The sequence below is a fragment of the Triticum aestivum genome, chromosome 1B (genome assembly GCF_018294505.1).
Source record: "Triticum aestivum cultivar Chinese Spring chromosome 1B, IWGSC CS RefSeq v2.1, whole genome shotgun sequence".
NCBI classification, from domain to species: Eukaryota; Viridiplantae; Streptophyta; class Magnoliopsida; order Poales; family Poaceae; genus Triticum; species Triticum aestivum.
Window position 1 is genome coordinate 596,040,337 of NC_057795.1, and position 17,660 is coordinate 596,057,996.

General features: G+C 44.0%; 3 protein-coding genes across 8 annotated transcripts; 2 read left to right on the plus strand and 1 right to left on the minus strand.

Moving 5' to 3' along the window:
• Positions 1-641: 641 nt before the first annotated feature.
• On the plus strand, positions 642-2,067 carry LOC123141065 (photosystem I assembly factor PSA3, chloroplastic). The gene is made up of 3 exons (XM_044560303.1): positions 642-1,072; positions 1,161-1,325; positions 1,428-2,067. The coding sequence occupies exons 1-3, from the start codon at positions 728-730 to the stop codon at positions 1,746-1,748; spliced, it is 831 nt and encodes a 276-aa protein (XP_044416238.1). The 5' UTR covers positions 642-727; the 3' UTR covers positions 1,749-2,067.
• A 4,784-nt stretch (positions 2,068-6,851) lies between these two features.
• On the plus strand, positions 6,852-9,991 carry LOC123141077 (F-box protein At5g52880). The gene is made up of 6 exons (XM_044560313.1): positions 6,852-7,201; positions 8,045-8,196; positions 8,904-8,991; positions 9,077-9,282; positions 9,377-9,528; positions 9,741-9,991. The coding sequence occupies exons 1-6, from the start codon at positions 6,984-6,986 to the stop codon at positions 9,855-9,857; spliced, it is 933 nt and encodes a 310-aa protein (XP_044416248.1). The 5' UTR covers positions 6,852-6,983; the 3' UTR covers positions 9,858-9,991.
• Positions 9,992-10,830: 839 nt separating this feature from the next.
• LOC123141088 (kinesin-like protein KIN-14O) lies at positions 10,831-15,007 on the minus strand. Of its 6 annotated transcripts, XM_044560335.1 has the most exons (13): positions 14,598-15,005; positions 14,352-14,439; positions 14,226-14,292; positions 13,823-14,010; positions 13,647-13,730; positions 13,390-13,551; positions 13,200-13,306; positions 12,919-13,109; positions 12,621-12,785; positions 12,315-12,524; positions 12,116-12,153; positions 11,895-12,022; positions 10,831-11,790 (listed from the first exon to the last, which is right to left on the minus strand). In XM_044560335.1, exons 4-13 carry the CDS (start codon positions 13,941-13,943, stop codon positions 11,155-11,157), a joined length of 1,842 nt encoding a protein of 613 aa, XP_044416270.1. In that variant the 5' UTR covers positions 13,944-14,010; positions 14,226-14,292; positions 14,352-14,439; positions 14,598-15,005; the 3' UTR covers positions 10,831-11,154. The 6 variants fall into 6 exon arrangements, with proteins under 6 accessions (XP_044416270.1, XP_044416280.1, XP_044416259.1 ...); XM_044560345.1 differs by lacking the exon at positions 14,226-14,292; XM_044560324.1 differs by having other exon boundaries at positions 14,352-15,005.
• Between the last annotated feature and the right edge of the window lie 2,653 nt (positions 15,008-17,660).

The following is a 17,660-nucleotide window of genomic DNA, read 5'->3' on the forward strand; positions in this document are numbered from 1 at the left end:
TTAGGAGATGGAATTTTTATATTTTAGGAGATGTCATTTTTATTTTAGTAGATGGCGTTTTTTATTATTAAGAGGTGGCATTTTTATATTAAAAGATGGCATTTATTTTTTGTACTGCCACTTTTTGTTTTTTGTTACACGGAGGTTCTGGATGGTGACTAAGAAGGTGGCAACTTTGTGGCGTTTTCATTTAACGTTGCAATTTTAAATAAAATAAAAATACTTTAACTAAGTCATTTTGGGTCTCAGAGGCGCCCTGGCTCGCCCCCGGCGAAAAACTTGGTGGCGTTTTTAATGAAATGTGTAGGACACGAAAAGGAAAGTATCGAATCGATTCAGATTATTCAAGTAATTCTGTATACATTGGTTTTTGTTTTGTTGAGCACAGGTTGAGATTACCAGAAAATGTACAGAAAACCAAGCAGAAATGGTGTGAGGAGGAAAAAACCGGAGGAGAAGGCGTTTCGATTTAGTTTGCACCAGTTTCCTTATTCGTAGTAATATCTTATGATTTTTTTTTCACACAAAAAAAGTTTGTGAACGAAGGTTGAGAGTTTTACATAAATCTGAGTGTGAAAGGTTTGATCCCAAACCTACTGGTTTTGGGGTAAAAAGCTCTACAAGACCAAGACTGCTCCAGCGAAGAAGTCTGACGCACCATGGGCAGATAAGGCGCGCGCCACTCCCACCACACGCAGGGCGTCCAAGAAAAACCCCATCGTCGGGCATGGGGACAGCAGTGCTGCCCGTCGCCCACAAGCTCTCGCTCGCCTCCCCCTTCCTCCCGCGTCACCGCCGGGCCTGCCGTCCCCCCGCCCAGCAGCACTGCCGGCGCCGGCGCCATGGGGCCGTGGTGGCGTACATGGAGCCGGACCCGAACTCGCCGGCGGCCATCCTGGGGCGCATCGTCGGGGCCCTCCCCGTGGTGGGCCTCGTGGCGCGCATCCTGAGCGACGACGGCGGCGTCGGCGGCGACACCGTCGACTTCGCCGAGTTCCGGCGCCGCGTCAGCAAGAAGTGCACCGTCATGGACTCCCAGGCCTTCTACGACTTCAACGACCGCCGCGGCAAGGTGCGCCTTCCTAATCCTACATGCCCGGCTCCTTTCCGAACCGTGGCGGCGAGTCATTGATTTGCCGCGTGCGTGCGTGCGCGCGCAGGTGGGAGACCCCTTCTACGTCCTGCTCTGCTGCTGGCTGGCCGCCATTGGCGCCGGGCTGCTGAAAACGGAGGAGATCCTGGAAGGCGTGGCCCGGCTCCGCATGTCCAACGACATCGAGTACGAGGAGGAGACCTTCCTCGACATGATGAAGATTGCAAGGGAGGTAAGTAAAGCACTCGAACATCCACCACATCAAACTCTTTCAGTTTCAGTGCCATGAATCCCTGACCCCTGAGCTGAACGAAACGGACCGCAATGGGTGCAGAAACGGGCCAAGTCGAAGAGCCAGGCGCCGGTGATACCGATGGAGGCGCGGGCGGAGAAGGCGCTGGAGGCCATCTACGTGTGCTGCTTCGGGCAGGACATGGTGGAGCCGGAGGACGAGCGGCTGCTGTGCACCATGCTGAACGCGGTGTTCCCGTCGGTGGGGAGGCCGGCGGTGGAGAGGATGGTGTCCACCATGGCCGAGCAGGTGGCCTCCGGCGAGAGGAGGGGCCCCGGCGCCAAGGTGGTGCCCAAAGACGTGGCGCAGCGGCAGCTCAAGGACCTCGAGTTCCTCAAGCAGAACAAGCTGGACTCGATATGAGGAGGGGAACGTCATTTTTGGCAGGTAGATCCACGGAGGAATGAGAATGAATTTTGATGTAGCCACGGTACGTAGGAGGAACCAGCTGCCATCGATCATACTGCTGCAAGCAACGCGATTTACACGGTCGAGTCCGTGCCTGCTATGTGCTATCTCCCCTATTGCGGTGTTCTTGCAGTGTGATATGAGTGGCACTAGCACATCAGAATCTTCAATCTTGTAAGATGGCACAAGATTTGACTCGTGCTCCTTAAAAAGAATGTTACCAGCTGTGACACATTCTCGATTACATGTTAATGATAGCATTTGCAATTTGTCACTAGTCCGGTCAAAAAAAAAACTTGTCACTAGCAACTATGTTCGCTAACTCTGCCTATGTTTTCTAGGCATAGCCGGTCCCAAGTCCGGGTAAAGGAGGAGAGTTGTGATAGTCTTGGCGAGCCAACATAAAAACTAGCCGGTCTCATGGGTATGAAACTCAATTGAGCGAGAGTAGTACTAGGATGGATGACCTCCTGGGAGTTCTCGTGAAAGGGTTTCATATCTAAGGGTTGTGATAGGTTTGGCGAGCCAACGTAAAAACTAGCCAGTTCTTTGGGTATAAAACCCATTTGGGTGAAAGTAGTACAAGGATGAGTGACCTCCTAGGAAGTCCTCGTGAAAAGGTTTCATATCTAGCCTACCCCAACTTGTTTGGGACAAAAGGCTTAGTAAGTAAGTAGCAATTATGTTCGCTAAGAAAGAAAAGGTAGAAAATCATTGCTAAATTAGCTATACTAGCAAAAGGGTCTGTGCATTGCAACGGGAAAAAATCATAATCTCCAATGGTCATGACCACAATTTCCTGCATCACCGAAATACACAATCACTCTCAATTTCGTGAAATCATGAAAAAAAATTCAAATCATAACATTTTCTTGAACTCATGAACATTTTTTAAATTCGTAACACTTTTACATTTTTTTGTACATTTTCTAAAATTAAGAACTTTTTTTGGATTCATGAACATTTTATACTATTTGCAAATATTTTCTTAAACAGTTTTCTTGAATGCATGAACATTTTTCTGGAAATTGATGGAATATTTTGAAATTCATGAACATTTTTTGATTTAACGAGCATTTTATGAAATGCATGATCAATTTTTGAATCAGTGAAGATTTTATGAATGAATAAACTATTTTGTAAGTCACGAACAATTTTCGAATTTTTAGGATATTTTTCCATTCATGAACATTTTTTGAATTGGGAAATTTTTGTTCAATTTCATTACTATTTTTAAATACACAAACTTTTTCAAAGATCATGATTTTTTTTTATTTCCTAAACATTTGTTCTCAAAATTCCGAACATTTTTTGTGTAAGCATACATTTTTTTTGCAAAATCGCGAATATTTTCTGAATCCACAATTTTTTAAATTCATTAAACATTTTTTCAAAATTCTCATTCTTTTTCTAACTTTTTTGAAGAACCAAATTATTTAAAATAGAAAAAACCGAAAAAAGAAAAAGAAATAGAAAAAATGAATTTGAAAAAACAGGCTGCCCGGACGTGAGGCGGCCCAAAACGGGCATGCTATTTGTTCTCCCAGCGCGCAGGGCATAGTATAGGAGGTCCCTACTGCACTGGCCGGCCCACGCGGGGGTTTCCCCTACGTAAAACGTTTTTTATCACCTATAGGTGGCATTGGTGTGTAATATTTTGTAGCTTTGGGGTAATTCCGCGACATACTGCGAGAAGCAATAACCCCTTTATTATTACTTATAGATGTGGCATGCACATTTGTCCATGAATTTTTACATAATTTCGTGCTTGGTTTTATTATTTATACGAATTACTTGATTGAACATAATGCTGATTTATAATGGCTACGTGCATCCTTTAGATGCATAGGCAGTTTATAGCATCTCCTTGGCGTAGCCATTTCTCCCCCAAGGACTGTCTGAACTCCCCCGAACTCAGTCCATATGTGAGGAAGGAATGGAATTATCCAGACTGTCCATCAGGTCAGTCCAGACCTGCGGTCCTCACCCCCAAAACCGCACCTCCCTAGCCACCTCTCCTATCTTCCTCCCCAACCCACGCTTGTTTCCCACCCCCAACACTGTTCTTCACTACCCGCCTCTCTTGTAGTCGTTCCCCATTGCTTCGTCACTGTTCTTCGATGTAGCTCCTCCGGGCGCGAACACCTGGAGCTATGAATGCCAATAGTTCAAGAAAATGCTCCCTAGACCGAGGTAATTTTTTACCCCCTATGCATATTTAGGATCAATGTTATGATGCGATGGCTCATTGTGATGCATATTTAGGATAAATTTATGATGGGTATGATCAACAATGGTAAATGCCTCCAACATTTGACATTGGTGATCGGATTAGCTGATGTATGATGTTGGGGAACCATCTCAAACCAAAAAGGCGACACAGAGAGGTAGTACATACACCACAAAGGAATATGTGGTGGTGTGCCATGCTTCGTTGTGAATTAGCATGGAATAGACAAAACCGGTTTGAAATATTTATCGAGAGTTCATGACCACTTCAATGAGTTTGACAACTACACACCGCATCAAATTGCAAATGATCGCGAAGACAACTTGCTCACGCATAGATGATATTGTTGGGGAACATGGCAATAATTCAAAATTTTCCTACATATCACCAAGATCAATCTAGGAGATACTAGAAACGAGAGAGAGAGAGAGAGGGGAGGGAGGGAGGGAGGGAGGGAGTGCATCTTCATACCCTTGAAGATCGCTAAGCGGAAGCGTTACAAGAACACGATTGATGGAGTCGTACTCGCGGCGATTCAAATCGCGGAAGATCCGATCTAGTGCCGAATGGACGACGCCTCTGCGTTCAACACACGTACAGCCCGGGGACGTCTCCTCCTTCTTGATCCAGCAAAGGGAGAGGAGAAGTTGAGGGAGAGCTCCGGCAACACGCCGGCGTGGTGGTGGAGCTTGTGGTTCTCCTGCAGGGCTTCGCCATGCACTACAGAGGAGGAGGTGTTGGAGGAGGGAGGGGTTGCGCCAGGGGAAGGGTTGTGGCTGCCCTCCCACCCCCTCACTATATATAGGGGAAAGGGGATAGGGGGCCGGCCCCTCTAGATGGATCTAGAGGAGGGGGCGGCGGCGAGGGGAAACCCTAGCTAGATGGGTTTGGGCGCCCCCACCCCTAGGAAACTTGCCCCCCCCCCCAACCCGAGAGGGGCGGCTGCCCTAGGGGTGGCGCTCCCACCTCTCTAGGTTATGTGAGTTGGGGTGGAAGGGGCGCACAAACCCTTAGTGGGCTGGTGTCCCCCCTTCTTGGCCAATAAGGCCCCCCAACACTTGCCGGGGCCTCCGAAACTCCTTTCGGTCACACTGGTCGTCACCCGGTACCCCCGGAACAATTCCGGACTCCAATACCCTTCGTCCAATATACCGATCTTCACCTCTGGACCACTCCGGAGTTCCTCGTCACGTCCGGGATCTCATCCGGGACTCCGAACAACCTTCGATAACCACATACTATTCCCATTACAACTTTAGCGTCACCGAACCTTAAGTGTGTAGACCCTACGGGTTCAGGAACCATGCAGACATGACCGAGATACCTCTTCGGCTAATAACCAATAGCGGGATCTGGATTGGCTCCCACATGTTCCACGATGATCTCATCGGATGAACCACGATGTCGGGAATTCAATCAATCCCGTATACAATTCCCTTTGTTCATCGGTATGTTACTTGCCCGAGATTCGATCGTCGGTATCCCTATACCTTGTTCAATCTCGTTATCGGCAAGTCTCTTTACTCGTTTCGTAACACATGATCCCGTGGCTAACTCATTAGTCACATTGAGCTCATTATGATGATGCATTACCGAGTGGGCCCAGAGATACCTTTCCGTCATACGGAGTGACAAATCCCAATCTCAATTCGTGCCAACCCAACAGACACTTTCGGAGATACATGTGGTGCATCTTTATAGCCACCCAGTTATGTTGTGACGTTTGATACACCCAAAGCATTCCTACGGTATCCGGAAGTTGCACAATCTCATGGTCTAAGGAAATGATACTTGACATTAGAAAAGCTCTAGTAAACGAACTACGCGATCTTGTGCTATGCTTAGGATTGTGTCTTGTCCATCACATCATTCTCCTAATGATGTGATCCCATTATCAACGACATCCAATGTCCATGGTCAGGAAACCATAACCATCTATTGATCAACGAGCTAGTCAACTAGAGGCTTACTAGGGACATGTTGTGGTCTATGTATTCACATATGTATTACGGTTTCTGGTTAATACAATTATAGCATGAATAATAGACAATTATCATGAATAAGGAAATATAATAATAACCAATTTATTTTTGCCTCTAGGGCATATTTCCAACAGATATGACATCCAAGAGTCAATGAATTATTTTTTGGTGTGTATATATGCTCAAGTGACATGGGAGCCAGAAGCCATGCAACTTTTTGCTTGCTTTACCTCCACAATAAAAAAATAAAAAAATCTTGCTTTACATTTATCATCATGATTTTTTTTGCTTTATTAGTCGCATAATGTTGACATGTGACTCATTTGGCAGTTGTGCTCGACGATGGCACTGTACCAACAAAATGAGAAGAGAAGTTTTACTCATTGTTGTTTTTCGTGTGAGCTCCCCGGTTTACCAAAAAGAAACGGAATGATAACTCCCGAACGTTCGGGAGTTAAGCATGGCAACCCGAATGCTTTTAGATGGCAGCTTTAGTTTGCGTGAGATCAGGGAAACATGGCAATTTTCTGACAAAAAAAATGAAAAAGAACAAAGTTGCCATCCCCTATTAATTAAAGTTGTCATCCCGTACGAACTAAAGTTGCCATGTCAAAACGTTCGGGACGAAATGCTCAAATCCCGAACGTTCGGGGGTTATTGGATTCCAAAAGAAAAGTTTGCCAGGAAAAAAAAAGAGTGAGCTCCACAAATTATTTAGCAGAGAGCAGAGCTCACTCTGGCTGTCAATGGGCTAAGCAGCCGTGACAGCCCATCAATCACGTGGGCCCCCTACACGCGTTCTTCCGCTAGCCTGCTACGATCCACCACCGGTCGAGCAAAACTTTTCCTACGCGACACCCCAAAAGAGGCAGATTGGTGGAGCCCGGCTCCGCGAGGCCGTGAACGGCGGTTGGCGTGGCGCGGCGGCCGGGACGACGAGGCGGAGGCGACGTGGGGCTTCCACGCTCCCTCCCAGCGATGCCGGTGCGGCGGCGGGCCCCGCGGCCGCAGGACACGGGGGTGGTGAAGAGGTACGCGGAGATGGGGATAGCGGCCGCGCTGTCGCGGCCGTGGGACTACCCGACGGCGTGCCGCGAGCTGGCCGAGCTCCTGCGCCACGGCTACGCGGGCCTCCCCAAGCCCGCCCAGGCCCTCGCCGCCGCCGACGTGCTCGTCGCGTTCCGCCTCCTCCCTGAGTAAGCCCCCCCTCCCGCGCCCCCCAGATGCGCGCGGCCCCGTCGAATTCCCCGTGCCCTCGCCTCGTGGGCCCGCCGGCCGGTGCGGTTCGCGACGGATTGCTGCGTAGTGAAATTCGGATTGGCCCCCTTGAATATAAATGGTGGCCGTTCTGTTACATTGCGTGCTAAATTGCTTAATTCGTACTGTTATTATGTTGGCCTCCAGAAGTATTTATGTGCCTAGATTTCGTTGAATCGCTCCGGCATTATCTTGGCAGAGGTTATCCATGTCAGCTTCATATTCTGTCGATTTGGAATTTCAAGAAATTATGTGCCAGTGTCAACATTCGAATACTTATGCAGCTTTGGTAACTGATGAATCCACAATCATATGAAAAACAAAGGTCGGGTTGATACTTGATGGTCTGTTATTTTAGATGACATCGCATTGGCTTTTAAATTTGTCTGGTGCAAAATTGAATATTGATTCTACGCAAAGTTTGCCCAAGCAGATATGCACTTAGGTAGTTAGGTTGATATGTTATTGACTTGCACAAATTTTCTTAGTCTTGTCACTCTGAATACATTGCCTTGTATTATCCTTCCACAGGTTCACTGTGTCATGCTTGTGATCATATCAAGCAGTTTCTGCTTGACTTATTATATACTTACAGATATGTTTTTCATGTATCATAAAGATCAGTCATCTGTGTCGTCAAAATATGCATGGAATCAAGTGGGAAGTCTCCCATTAAACTTTATTCTTTTTTTGAAATACGTGTTTAGTTTTTAACTTAACTTAAAGCTTGCATGGTATTTCCACATGATAGTCTGTACTAATCCATTGTTTCTTTCCCATAGTGTGCAGACAGAATATGCATTGGCGGCAGCCAATGGTCTTCTCCTAGCGGTAGAAACTTCCCTGCCAAAGCAAAAGAAGTCACAAGCTGTTTCAGAGTTCAAGTGTTCTGTTATTTTACATAAGAGGCGGGCTAAAGTTCAACAAGAGCCTGGTATGTAGGGTATTCTCTGGTGTGCAAATGCGTTGATGTCTTCCTGCTTAGCAAACTCGAGTCTTAGTTACACACATTAGATAAGTGTGGGGAACTACTGTGCCTTTTCAGCATTCATTATAAAATGTGTGCATTTATTATTCTAGATTCTATGAAGTGACTCGACTCTTATGTTTGAATGTTCTGCTAGGATGATAAAGTCCAGCTTAAATAAAAGCTGATGATTGTCGTCATGTTATATCTATACTAGAGGATACCCCATGCGTTGCTGCGGGAATTGGTTGATGAGAATTTGGGTTAATAACATGAGAACCAAAACTAAAAATACATGTGACTTATTATATTTGATTATGTATAGTTGTAATGATACTTACTGAATATAAGTAGAATAATTAAATGGAAAAACTTTCCATGCATGGTTGAATGTTGTGGTGGGTCCTTTCCCATGCATGATTGCATTGAGGTGGGCCTTATCCCATTCATAATTGTATGGTGAGGTCGTATGCTTGCATGTTGAGATAAATAAGTTAGTGTGGATGACTCTCTTAGTATATAGGATACACTTTATGCCCTCCCTAGTTTTACATGTCTCAGTATAACAGTATACACTTTAATTTGCAGCTTCCTGTCAATATTTATGGGGTGAGCTTATAAATATATATTAATACACTAGTCATCATGACATTTATTTTGAACCTCTTTGACAGACCCCCCAGACATACCAAATGATGTGCTTGTTCATATCTTTAGTTTTCTGGACACGCGTTCTTTGGTGGCTGCTAGTCTTGTTTGCTGGTATTTTTCTTCTTCTCTCATACCCATATACTATTTCCAAACATATGCTAGTTCCTTTTGTTGACACTTGCATATTCCCTAGAAGGTCTTGGAATTCATCTGCAAGTGACAACAAGCTGTGGAGAATGAACTGCTCCCTTTTCTTTAGCACGTCCCATTTGCGCTCCAACAGCACGCTTGTATCCAGTGGTGTACAGAATAGTCATGGTATTCTCCCGCAGAATAATGTGGATCCAGTATTTGATGATCCCAATTTGAACTGGAAAGAGGTTTTCCACAAGAAGCATGCAGGTAGTGCTCCTGTATGCTAGTATTCTCAATGTAAATTACACTCGGCAAATTACAACGTTCCCCTCTAAACATGTCTGAATTACCATTAATACAGAGCACATAAGCTGGAATGCCGCATCAAATAGAGCAATATGCCAGCAATGCCGTTCAGTTCTCTGGCTGAGCAACTTGACGTGTGCTGCTCCTCACCATTGTCCTAAGAAAGGAAAAGATGAAATAAAACTAACGCCCCTGTTACCTTATGCGGTAAGTGCTTCTATCTTATGGTCAATACTTTGTATGATGGGGTTTTGCATGCAATAATTCTGTTTTTTAATCACAATATATCCATTTCTCGATTGATCAGCCTTTTGGATGTAGTCCATGAGTCATTGTTATTTTTGTAACTTTTGCACTACACTTTCACTTGATATTCCATTGTACATTTGTCGGACTGATTTCACTCTTTCATGTACCAGGTTGCTTGTTACATATTAAATGCTCAAGATCGACCATCTTCATCGTCTGACAGTAGCGATTCAGATAGTGATTCTGAAAACAATGTGCCCAGACGACTTTGGAATTCTCGTGTTTGAGTGAATTCGATTGTATAGCTGTGTAAGCTAGTTTTGTTGTACCATCCCAAACTCTGACGATTGTGGACACCAAACATTCACGCTGTTGTAAATTCACCATGAAATGTTCAATGAGAACTTGTAAATTTAAAACATTCTGATGGAGCTTAGTAATTTGGTACTTCCTCCGTCCCGAAAGTAAAGTTGTACTAAATCATCGACACTTATTTTGGGACGGAGAGTGGATGGTTACCAAATGTGTGTACCAATGAAGACCTCACATTTAATAGAAGAAAACAGATTAAAGAACATACATGCTCCCTAAATTCCAAAATACTTAAGTTGTACTAGTCTATAGATTCAAATATAAATCTTTCTAGAGATTTATCCTAAGTCAAAATAAATAAGTTGTACTAGTAGATTTATCCTAAGTCAAACTTCTTTAAGTTTGACTAAGTCTATAGATTCAAATATAAATCTTTCTAGAGATTCAAATAGGGACTACATACGGATGTATATAGACATATTTTAGAGTGTAGATTCACTCATTTTGCTATGTATGTAGTCCCTTTTGTAGTCTCTAGAAAGACATATATTTAAGTGGGCTGCAGTAGTACACCCAGTTGCATATACTTGCCTTGTGTTGGAAGCAAATAGGTTGCTTCACCAAGCTTTTACTCATGTCATATGCTTAACCTGCAATGCACTACTTCTCTTCCAAGTTGAAACTTAACTACACCTCAGTTAGCAACTAAGGTATGCAGGTTCAGTGAAAGAGTAGTGACATCCAACACTTGTGCGGTCCAGTAAACTGAGGTGCAGCTAAATTTCAAGATAACTTTCAACTCATGTCATCTTTTTAGAGAATATGATCCTAGGATAATCTTTTGTTATTTACAGAATGTGACCCTGGAATATTTTTTTTTGTATTTTTATAGGATATGACCCTAGGATAATCCATGCAACAAACCTGAAACAATCATATCTGTTTTCATAGCCTTAATCAGAACAGTATATTAAGTGATGATGTACTGCATTTGTTTTTCCTTTTCAAATTACAATTCAACAGAGCAATCAAAAGAATTAGCCAAATCCAATTACAGTTACAACATTTACCATACCCCTCACGCTCACATCCTTGTGCCCTTCCGTTTGAAACCAAAAAGAGCAAAGGAAGGGCCCTCCAGTAGTTACACAAGTTAACACAACCAAACTACTTATCAAACAGCTGTAGACATGGTAGTTTCCAAAACATTTGGCCACCAAACAACAAGTCACAATCAGTGGTATGCAATCTGTATGCAGTATTTCTGTGAGCTCAGGTTAAGCATGACATCCTTCTCCTGTGCTGATGCAGGGGAGCTCTCTGCACCGGCCTGGAAACAAAGCTCTCCCTTGGCCGAGGCCGAGGCGCCGACGCCGCCGTCGAATCGATGCTGTTGCTGCTTACGTTGATCTGATCGGATTTGACAGACAAGTATTTCAGCCTAGGCTCACCGGATGAGAATGCCACCGACGACCTAGCCTTGGATGCGGAGTGGCTGAACGACTGGCTCCCGCCGGGCTTAGATGAGTAGGCGTTCACTGATCTTGTCAGCCTCGGTTTACCGGCGGAATGGGTTGCCGCGCCGTGCCTTTGACGGCTGCACACCGTTGCGGACATGAAGTGAGGGACTGACCCATGATGGACCATCATCCTGCTCTTGGCCCTCTGGGTTGCCTGAGGGCTATCCGCGGCATCATCAACATGCCCTGACACCAGAATGCTTCTGGGCGACCCCTTCTCGTCGCTGAGAGCCTGACAGGCGACGGAGGGAGAGAGCTTCTTCCTCTCCTCCGCCGCCGACGTCTCGGCGCTCCTTATTTGCTCATTCAGAACCCCGAGCTCCTGCTCGGCGTCGCGCATCTCCTTGTCGAGCTCAGCGAGCCGCTTCCGCTTCAACATTTTCAGGTCCTACATCAATACAAGGAACGCCTTTACTACATGTACTACTCTAGGTGAATAGTGGGGCCTTTGGTTCTTTCTTCATTCACCCTCGATCTTAGTCTTCTTCTTACCTCTGAAAGCTCTCTGCTGGATTCTATCAGCATGGCTCTTTTCGCAAAGCCCAGCGAACAAATTGTCTCGCCCACGTCCTCCTTGGAAGGGCTGATGTGCACCACCATCACAACTTTTGAGCCATCGCCTGTTTTTACCAAATCAACATAAGCATATTTATATATATGTAGGTTTCCACATTTGATGCTTCAAATTGATCTGAAGTTGGTTTTTTCCGTACCGAGAGAATCGCTGAGAATCTGGGTAAGCTTGCTATTTCTGCAGAATTTGGCAAAAACAAGGTAAGGCCTAAGTACTACCGAGGTAACTTGAAGCATCAAAATTAATTAACCTGTTAAGATATGAAGGAACTGCTAGTCCGTTTACCCATTTTTTTTAATAAAGAGAAAAAAGAAAAAGAAGAAAACTAGTCAGTTTACCTGTATGGAACATGGCTTCTCTTTCTCCTTAGTGCAGCGATGACATCTCCAAGAGCTGACAGAGACAGGTTTATAGCCTTGCCCTCATCCATTGTCAACCCAGATGCACCAGTCTTGAGCAACCGCTCGCTGCCACCAAGATCCACGAGCCACAGCTTGCTGACTTGCTCACTCACACCTCCACATCTCCTTATGGTGATTCTTGTCAAACTACACACAGACAGAGCTAAGACAAGATAAAATTGGGTACTGTTCAAGTTACTACCACATACTGCACAAGCTGAAACCCTGCGTAGACCAACCCACCAGTGTGATCGGCTCGAAACATTGTTGACATTTGTCCAGGATGTCGACCGGGATCGCCGCCCTCTGCAGTACCACTGGTTGGCCTTCTTGAGGTCCGGTACTGCGACATCGGTAAGCCCCTCGACTTGCACGGAGCCACTTGTGGTTGCTAGAATGCTGAGGTTACTAAAAGCAAAAAAAAAAAGGCGCATTTGCTTCACTTTGAGAATTGAAGGCAATATACTACGAGTGTCAAAAAACGTCTTATATTAAGTTACAGAGAGAGTAATAATTCACAGGTGCATTGATGGGTCTTTACCAAGTTGTATTGCCTTCTGTGGACCTGAAGAGAGGCTGCTGCCTTGGTGCCAACAAGTCCCTGAGACTTCCCATGTACACCTCAAGCATGCTTATGGAGAAAGAATATGTGGATGAAGTATCTTGAGCAGCATGAGAGAACAGCTCCTGAATCGCTCGAGGCACGACGCCGAGGTTATCGCTAGTTCCTTCCTGCAAGCAGCAGTTAGCAGTTTCCAAGGACAGGTGAGATGGAAATACAGACATTGCCTTGAATTCAATTCAGCTCAAGCACCAACTGACCATTGTATAGGTCTTTCCGGTCCCAGTTTGGCCGAAAGCAAGGATGCAGACGTTGTGCCCGTCAAGTGCAGATCGGAGGATTGGCTTCACGTCATGGAACACATCATCTGCATCATCAACAAGATCCGACTGACACTTGAAAAAGATAGATGCGCAGTGAAAAGGTAGTGAAGCAAGATCAAGAAGCTACCTTGCGTTGACTCCTGATCAAACACCCGATCAACACTGAAATCTTTCTTGATCCCCACTGCCCGAACTAGGATGTTCTCTTGTTCGACAGTAACTGGTGATTTGATCTTGATGTTGCTGGTTGAGATCGACGGCCGGACTCGGCAGAACACCCTGATGCTTCCTGAATTTTATCCAAATTCAGCTTCTTAGAGTCTCAAGGAATACTAACTCTAAATCTATGCTGCTGCTATCTAGTTCTAGGATCAAAGGCGGTACCTTTCAGGTCTATGAGCTTGTCCAGCGCCTCACGTCTCCTCCGGTTGAGATGCCTCTGCCTCGATCTCAGAGCAGAAATCTCTTCTGAAACACCACCGAGCCGAACGAGTTATTTAGCCGGTGAATCATCACATGAATGAACTGAATAAACAGGAGAGGAGAGTGGTGGTCTCAACCATGCAGAGTTGAGATTTCCTTGTCATGGCCAAGTACGACTCCACCGTTGGGGAGATCCGAGCTCAGGTTCTCCAGTGGCAGCATTATATTTACATGCCCCCCCATGGCCTCCTTCTCCATGCAAAGAAATCAAGAGCTTCTTCTTCTTCCTTCCTTCCTTCCTCAGAGAAGCTTCATCTGCTTCATACTGAGAGAAGAAACCAGAGTATCAGCACTATCTTTGTGAAGGAATATGAAAGAACTCATTACAAGCAAAGAATGACAAGAGCAGAGGGAATATATTCCAAACGCCTTTGCAATGATTGGCCCTACGCAGGCAGGAGGACATCAATAATTCAATATGTGTACTTCAAATGGAATCTACCCAGCTAAATAACATTAAGTACATGATTTCTCCAATACCTTATGATTGTTGCATCTGTAGCCCCTCTTGGACCCAATTAATATAGGAGCTTCTCCCAAATAGCTTCTTCAGAACAAAAAGAACACAAGAAAGATCACCAATCCAGCGTAATTTAGCACTAGTACCTTGAGGAGAGTCTGCTGCTGCTTGAGCCTCCTGTCCCTGATTCCTTTTCTCCTCGGGAAACAGGGAGTTGTGTTCTTGATCTTTGATCTGGAGGCAGAGTAAGGACAGATAATATGAGGAATAAAGAGCGAGCCAAGCTAGGGGACAAGACAACCCCTCACTACAATGCAGCTCAAGGCTTTTTGGTGCTGGATCTTGATGGCTAAAGCTGGGACTGGGGGTGGCTAGAGCCTAGAAGCAATTACCAAAGCTCAAAGCTGCATCCAGCACATGGCTGTGGAAGAAGGAAGAATCCTACCCTATCCCAAGCCACAAGAATGCACGCTCTGGCTTTATTCCACTCAGGAACAGCACACAAGCAAAGGTAAGCTATACGCCGGAAAGCGCTTCGCACCACACTGGAAAGGGAAAGCCTGAAAAAAAGGGGCTTCTTTCTTTCCAAGATCACCCAAGGGAATGATGTATCAGAGGAAGAAACCCATCAATAAACAGTTGTGCAAGATGCAACTGTTGTTTGGGGATGAGAGAGAGGAGCACTCCAAGTCTGCTACTGCTGCATGTGTAGTCCAGGCAAGAGACAGTTAGGTGGCGTGGAGAGGCCTGGATTTAGAAAATCCAGGGGATGAAATGGTGTGATCAAACAGCCCCCGCACCACTCGCTGGAAAACCAATCGGGGAGGAGAGCCGGTGACCGGACCGGATCGTCTGTGGTGCCAGCTTTTGAAGGCATTTGCTGTGTTGTCTGCTGGACATCTATTTAAGTGTTGGTAACTCTGCTTTTTATGAAGATGTCTTTCTGTTAAATTTTGTTGCTGACAGCAGTTAATGGGTTTGCTGGTAGATTCTTGCCTTTGGGTTGATAGGATGGCGCGCGGCGCGGTGGGACTCAGGGCAATGACACAGAAAATCTGGGCGGGCTGCCAAGATAAAGTAAACTATCTAGTTCTGTGTTCCGTTGACTGCAGGAGTGCAAATAGTTCCAAAATTCAGTAAAGGCTTCCTTTACCCATGAGGATTCTACTGGCCGCTGCAGAGTTCTTCCTCCATGCAGATTTGTAGTTCTCTGCTGAAATGAGTAAGAAATGGCCCACAGACAGATAGACCAAACAAGGTTCAGATTTGTTTAGACTGTTTGAAACACTATACTTTTTTGGGGGGATTTGACTGGTTAGAAGTTTATGAAATTCTTGTGTTCCAAACGGGCCCTTATTTTGTGTTAGTACTAGCAGCAAGCAATAACGACATCCTATGACATCTGATAAGCCCTTTTCCGTACCTATGACACTTGAAAAGCTATTTTATTTTGTAATTGGAGAAGTCCTAAATGGAGCACAGTTTGCATAGCAACAACCAACAAGTCTCCATCTCAAGAACAAAATACACATTAAGGAGCAAGAATGTCATGTCATGCAGGGTACTGATCCAATGTTGGATATGAAGAAATCTTATTCACGGCTTCTTGGATTCTTGCAATAAGATTCAGAGGTACAACTCTCTTAACCACCTTGTACTCTTCTCCTGAACGAGAATTATCCTTTGATGGGAATCCTCTTCTACAAAAATATTTTTAATTTGTATCGCTGCCGTGTTTGCCGCCTAACCGCTATTGCTCACCTAACAATCTGCTTGCTACTAATTAAAAAGGGTGAAGATTTAGATTGCATCTCCTGTGTAAGAAATGGGATGTGGTTTGTACGATAGTGGATGCCAACTACATCTCTCCAATAAAATACAGGTCATGCCTGCTCCTAAAGCCAAATAGGTCCAAGGTTTCAACTGATCTAGCTAGACAGACCAATAATATATTATTAGGAAAAGGACAGGTGATGCCGAAGTTTCAACTGATCTTTGTCATCCCATGTTCTCAACTTCCAAATGCATCGGATACCAAGTGCATATAATATAACTAGATACTAGGCCCGTAAGGGATTCTTTTTCCTGGGTTTTTTTGAACTTTTTTTTACTGCTCCTGGAAAATTGACGCGCGTGAATGGGTAGTTTCTCTAAGCAGCGTAACGCGTGTGGAGTCAAAGAATTCCAGGGCGTACTCATTTTTTAGGAAAAAGTTCAAAATAAACCTTAAAGTTGTAACCAAAAGCTAAATCAAACCCTAAACTTTGAATTCCGGAAATTGGCACTCTGAACTTGTAATCCCGGTCTATTTTAGACCCTAGACCTGTTTGACACACCAGGAATATTACTCCCTCCGTTTTTTTTAGTCTGCATATAAGATTTGGTCAAAGTCAAACTTTGTAAGTTTGACCAGCTTTGTAGGAAAAAATATAAACATCTACAATACTAAAGTTATATGGTATGAAAATTAATTTCATAATGCATCTAACAATATTGGTTTCATATTGTGAATCTTGGTATTTTTCTTTGTAAACTTGGTCAAAGTTAACAAAGTTTGACTTTGACCAAATCTTATATACAGACTAAAAAGAAACGGAGGGAGTACAATCCCGGCTGGGATAACCAGCTACTCTCAGAAACAAGAATTTGGGCCAGCCCACTATAACACAAGAAGAATTCGTGAAGGTTAAAACATGTTTGCACGTTTCTAAAATTGTTCAGAAGTTAAAAAAGTTCATGTTTTATATTTTTAGCACGAATTCAACTCATTTTGTATTATTTAAAAATTATTTGGAATTCTGAAATTCTGTTCGCATTTTAAAAAACTGTTCGCGATTTACAAAAAATCATATTTGTCAAAAAATGTTCAGAATTACAACAGTTATTCACATGCTATTAATTTTTCCGGATCTTCAGAATTGTGTCGCATTTTCTGAATAATATTTTCGGAATTTTCATAAATTATTTCGTAAATAATGTTTTTTAAAAAATGATTCAGATTGTTGGCTGCGGACTCGACTGGGCCGGCCCATCAGAAATAAAGCGAGTTTTTTTTCTTATCACGTGCTATAAACATTCTTTCTTTCTTTTTCTTAACGCGCGACATAATACATCCAAGAGAAAAAAACATGTCATGGAGTCGAACTTTGGACCTGGCATGGTTGACCAGATTTCGCTAGCCACTACAGCAAATGTCTATGACTTACATAATAAGAAGCCAAAAATATTTAATCAAAAACCAAAGCGTTGAACTGTGAATATTTTGTAAGGGCAAACAAGTATTGAAAACGTATTTATTTCTGAATTCTTCGAACATTTTATAAAGTGCATTTTTGAAAAATTCGAATACTTTTATAAAACCAACTACTTTCAAAAAGAGAACACCTTTTCAAACATAAACATTTTCTTAAACCTGAGAATTTTTTTAAAGTGCAAACACTTTTTGAAACATTTTT

What these genes read in the sequence shown, in the direction of transcription:
- LOC123141065 (XM_044560303.1), top strand. Translation starts at nt 728, where the DNA reads ATGGGGACAGCAGTGCTGCCCGTCGCCCACAAGCTCTCGCTCGCCTCC. An exon ending in TCAACGACCGCCGCGGCAAG is followed by an intron (nt 1,073 to 1,160) that starts GTGCGCCTTCCT and finishes GTGCGCGCGCAG; the next exon opens with GTGGGAGACCCCTTCTACGT. An exon ending in TGATGAAGATTGCAAGGGAG is followed by an intron (nt 1,326 to 1,427) that starts GTAAGTAAAGCA and finishes CAATGGGTGCAG; the next exon opens with AAACGGGCCAAGTCGAAGAG.
- LOC123141077 (XM_044560313.1), top strand. Translation starts at nt 6,984, where the DNA reads ATGCCGGTGCGGCGGCGGGCCCCGCGGCCGCAGGACACGGGGGTGGTG. An exon ending in GCGTTCCGCCTCCTCCCTGA is followed by an intron (nt 7,202 to 8,044) that starts GTAAGCCCCCCC and finishes TCTTTCCCATAG; the next exon opens with TGTGCAGACAGAATATGCAT. An exon ending in GCTGCTAGTCTTGTTTGCTG is followed by an intron (nt 8,992 to 9,076) that starts GTATTTTTCTTC and finishes ATTCCCTAGAAG; the next exon opens with GTCTTGGAATTCATCTGCAA.
- LOC123141088 (XM_044560345.1), bottom strand. Translation starts at nt 13,943, where the DNA reads ATGGAGAAGGAGGCCATGGGGGGGCATGTAAATATAATGCTGCCACTG. An exon ending in CCGGAAAGACCTATACAATG is followed by an intron (nt 13,110 to 13,199) that starts GTCAGTTGGTGC and finishes TGCTGCTTGCAG; the next exon opens with GAAGGAACTAGCGATAACCT. An exon ending in AGAAGCCATGTTCCATACAG is followed by an intron (nt 12,154 to 12,314) that starts GTAAACTGACTA and finishes CAAATTCTGCAG; the next exon opens with AAATAGCAAGCTTACCCAGA.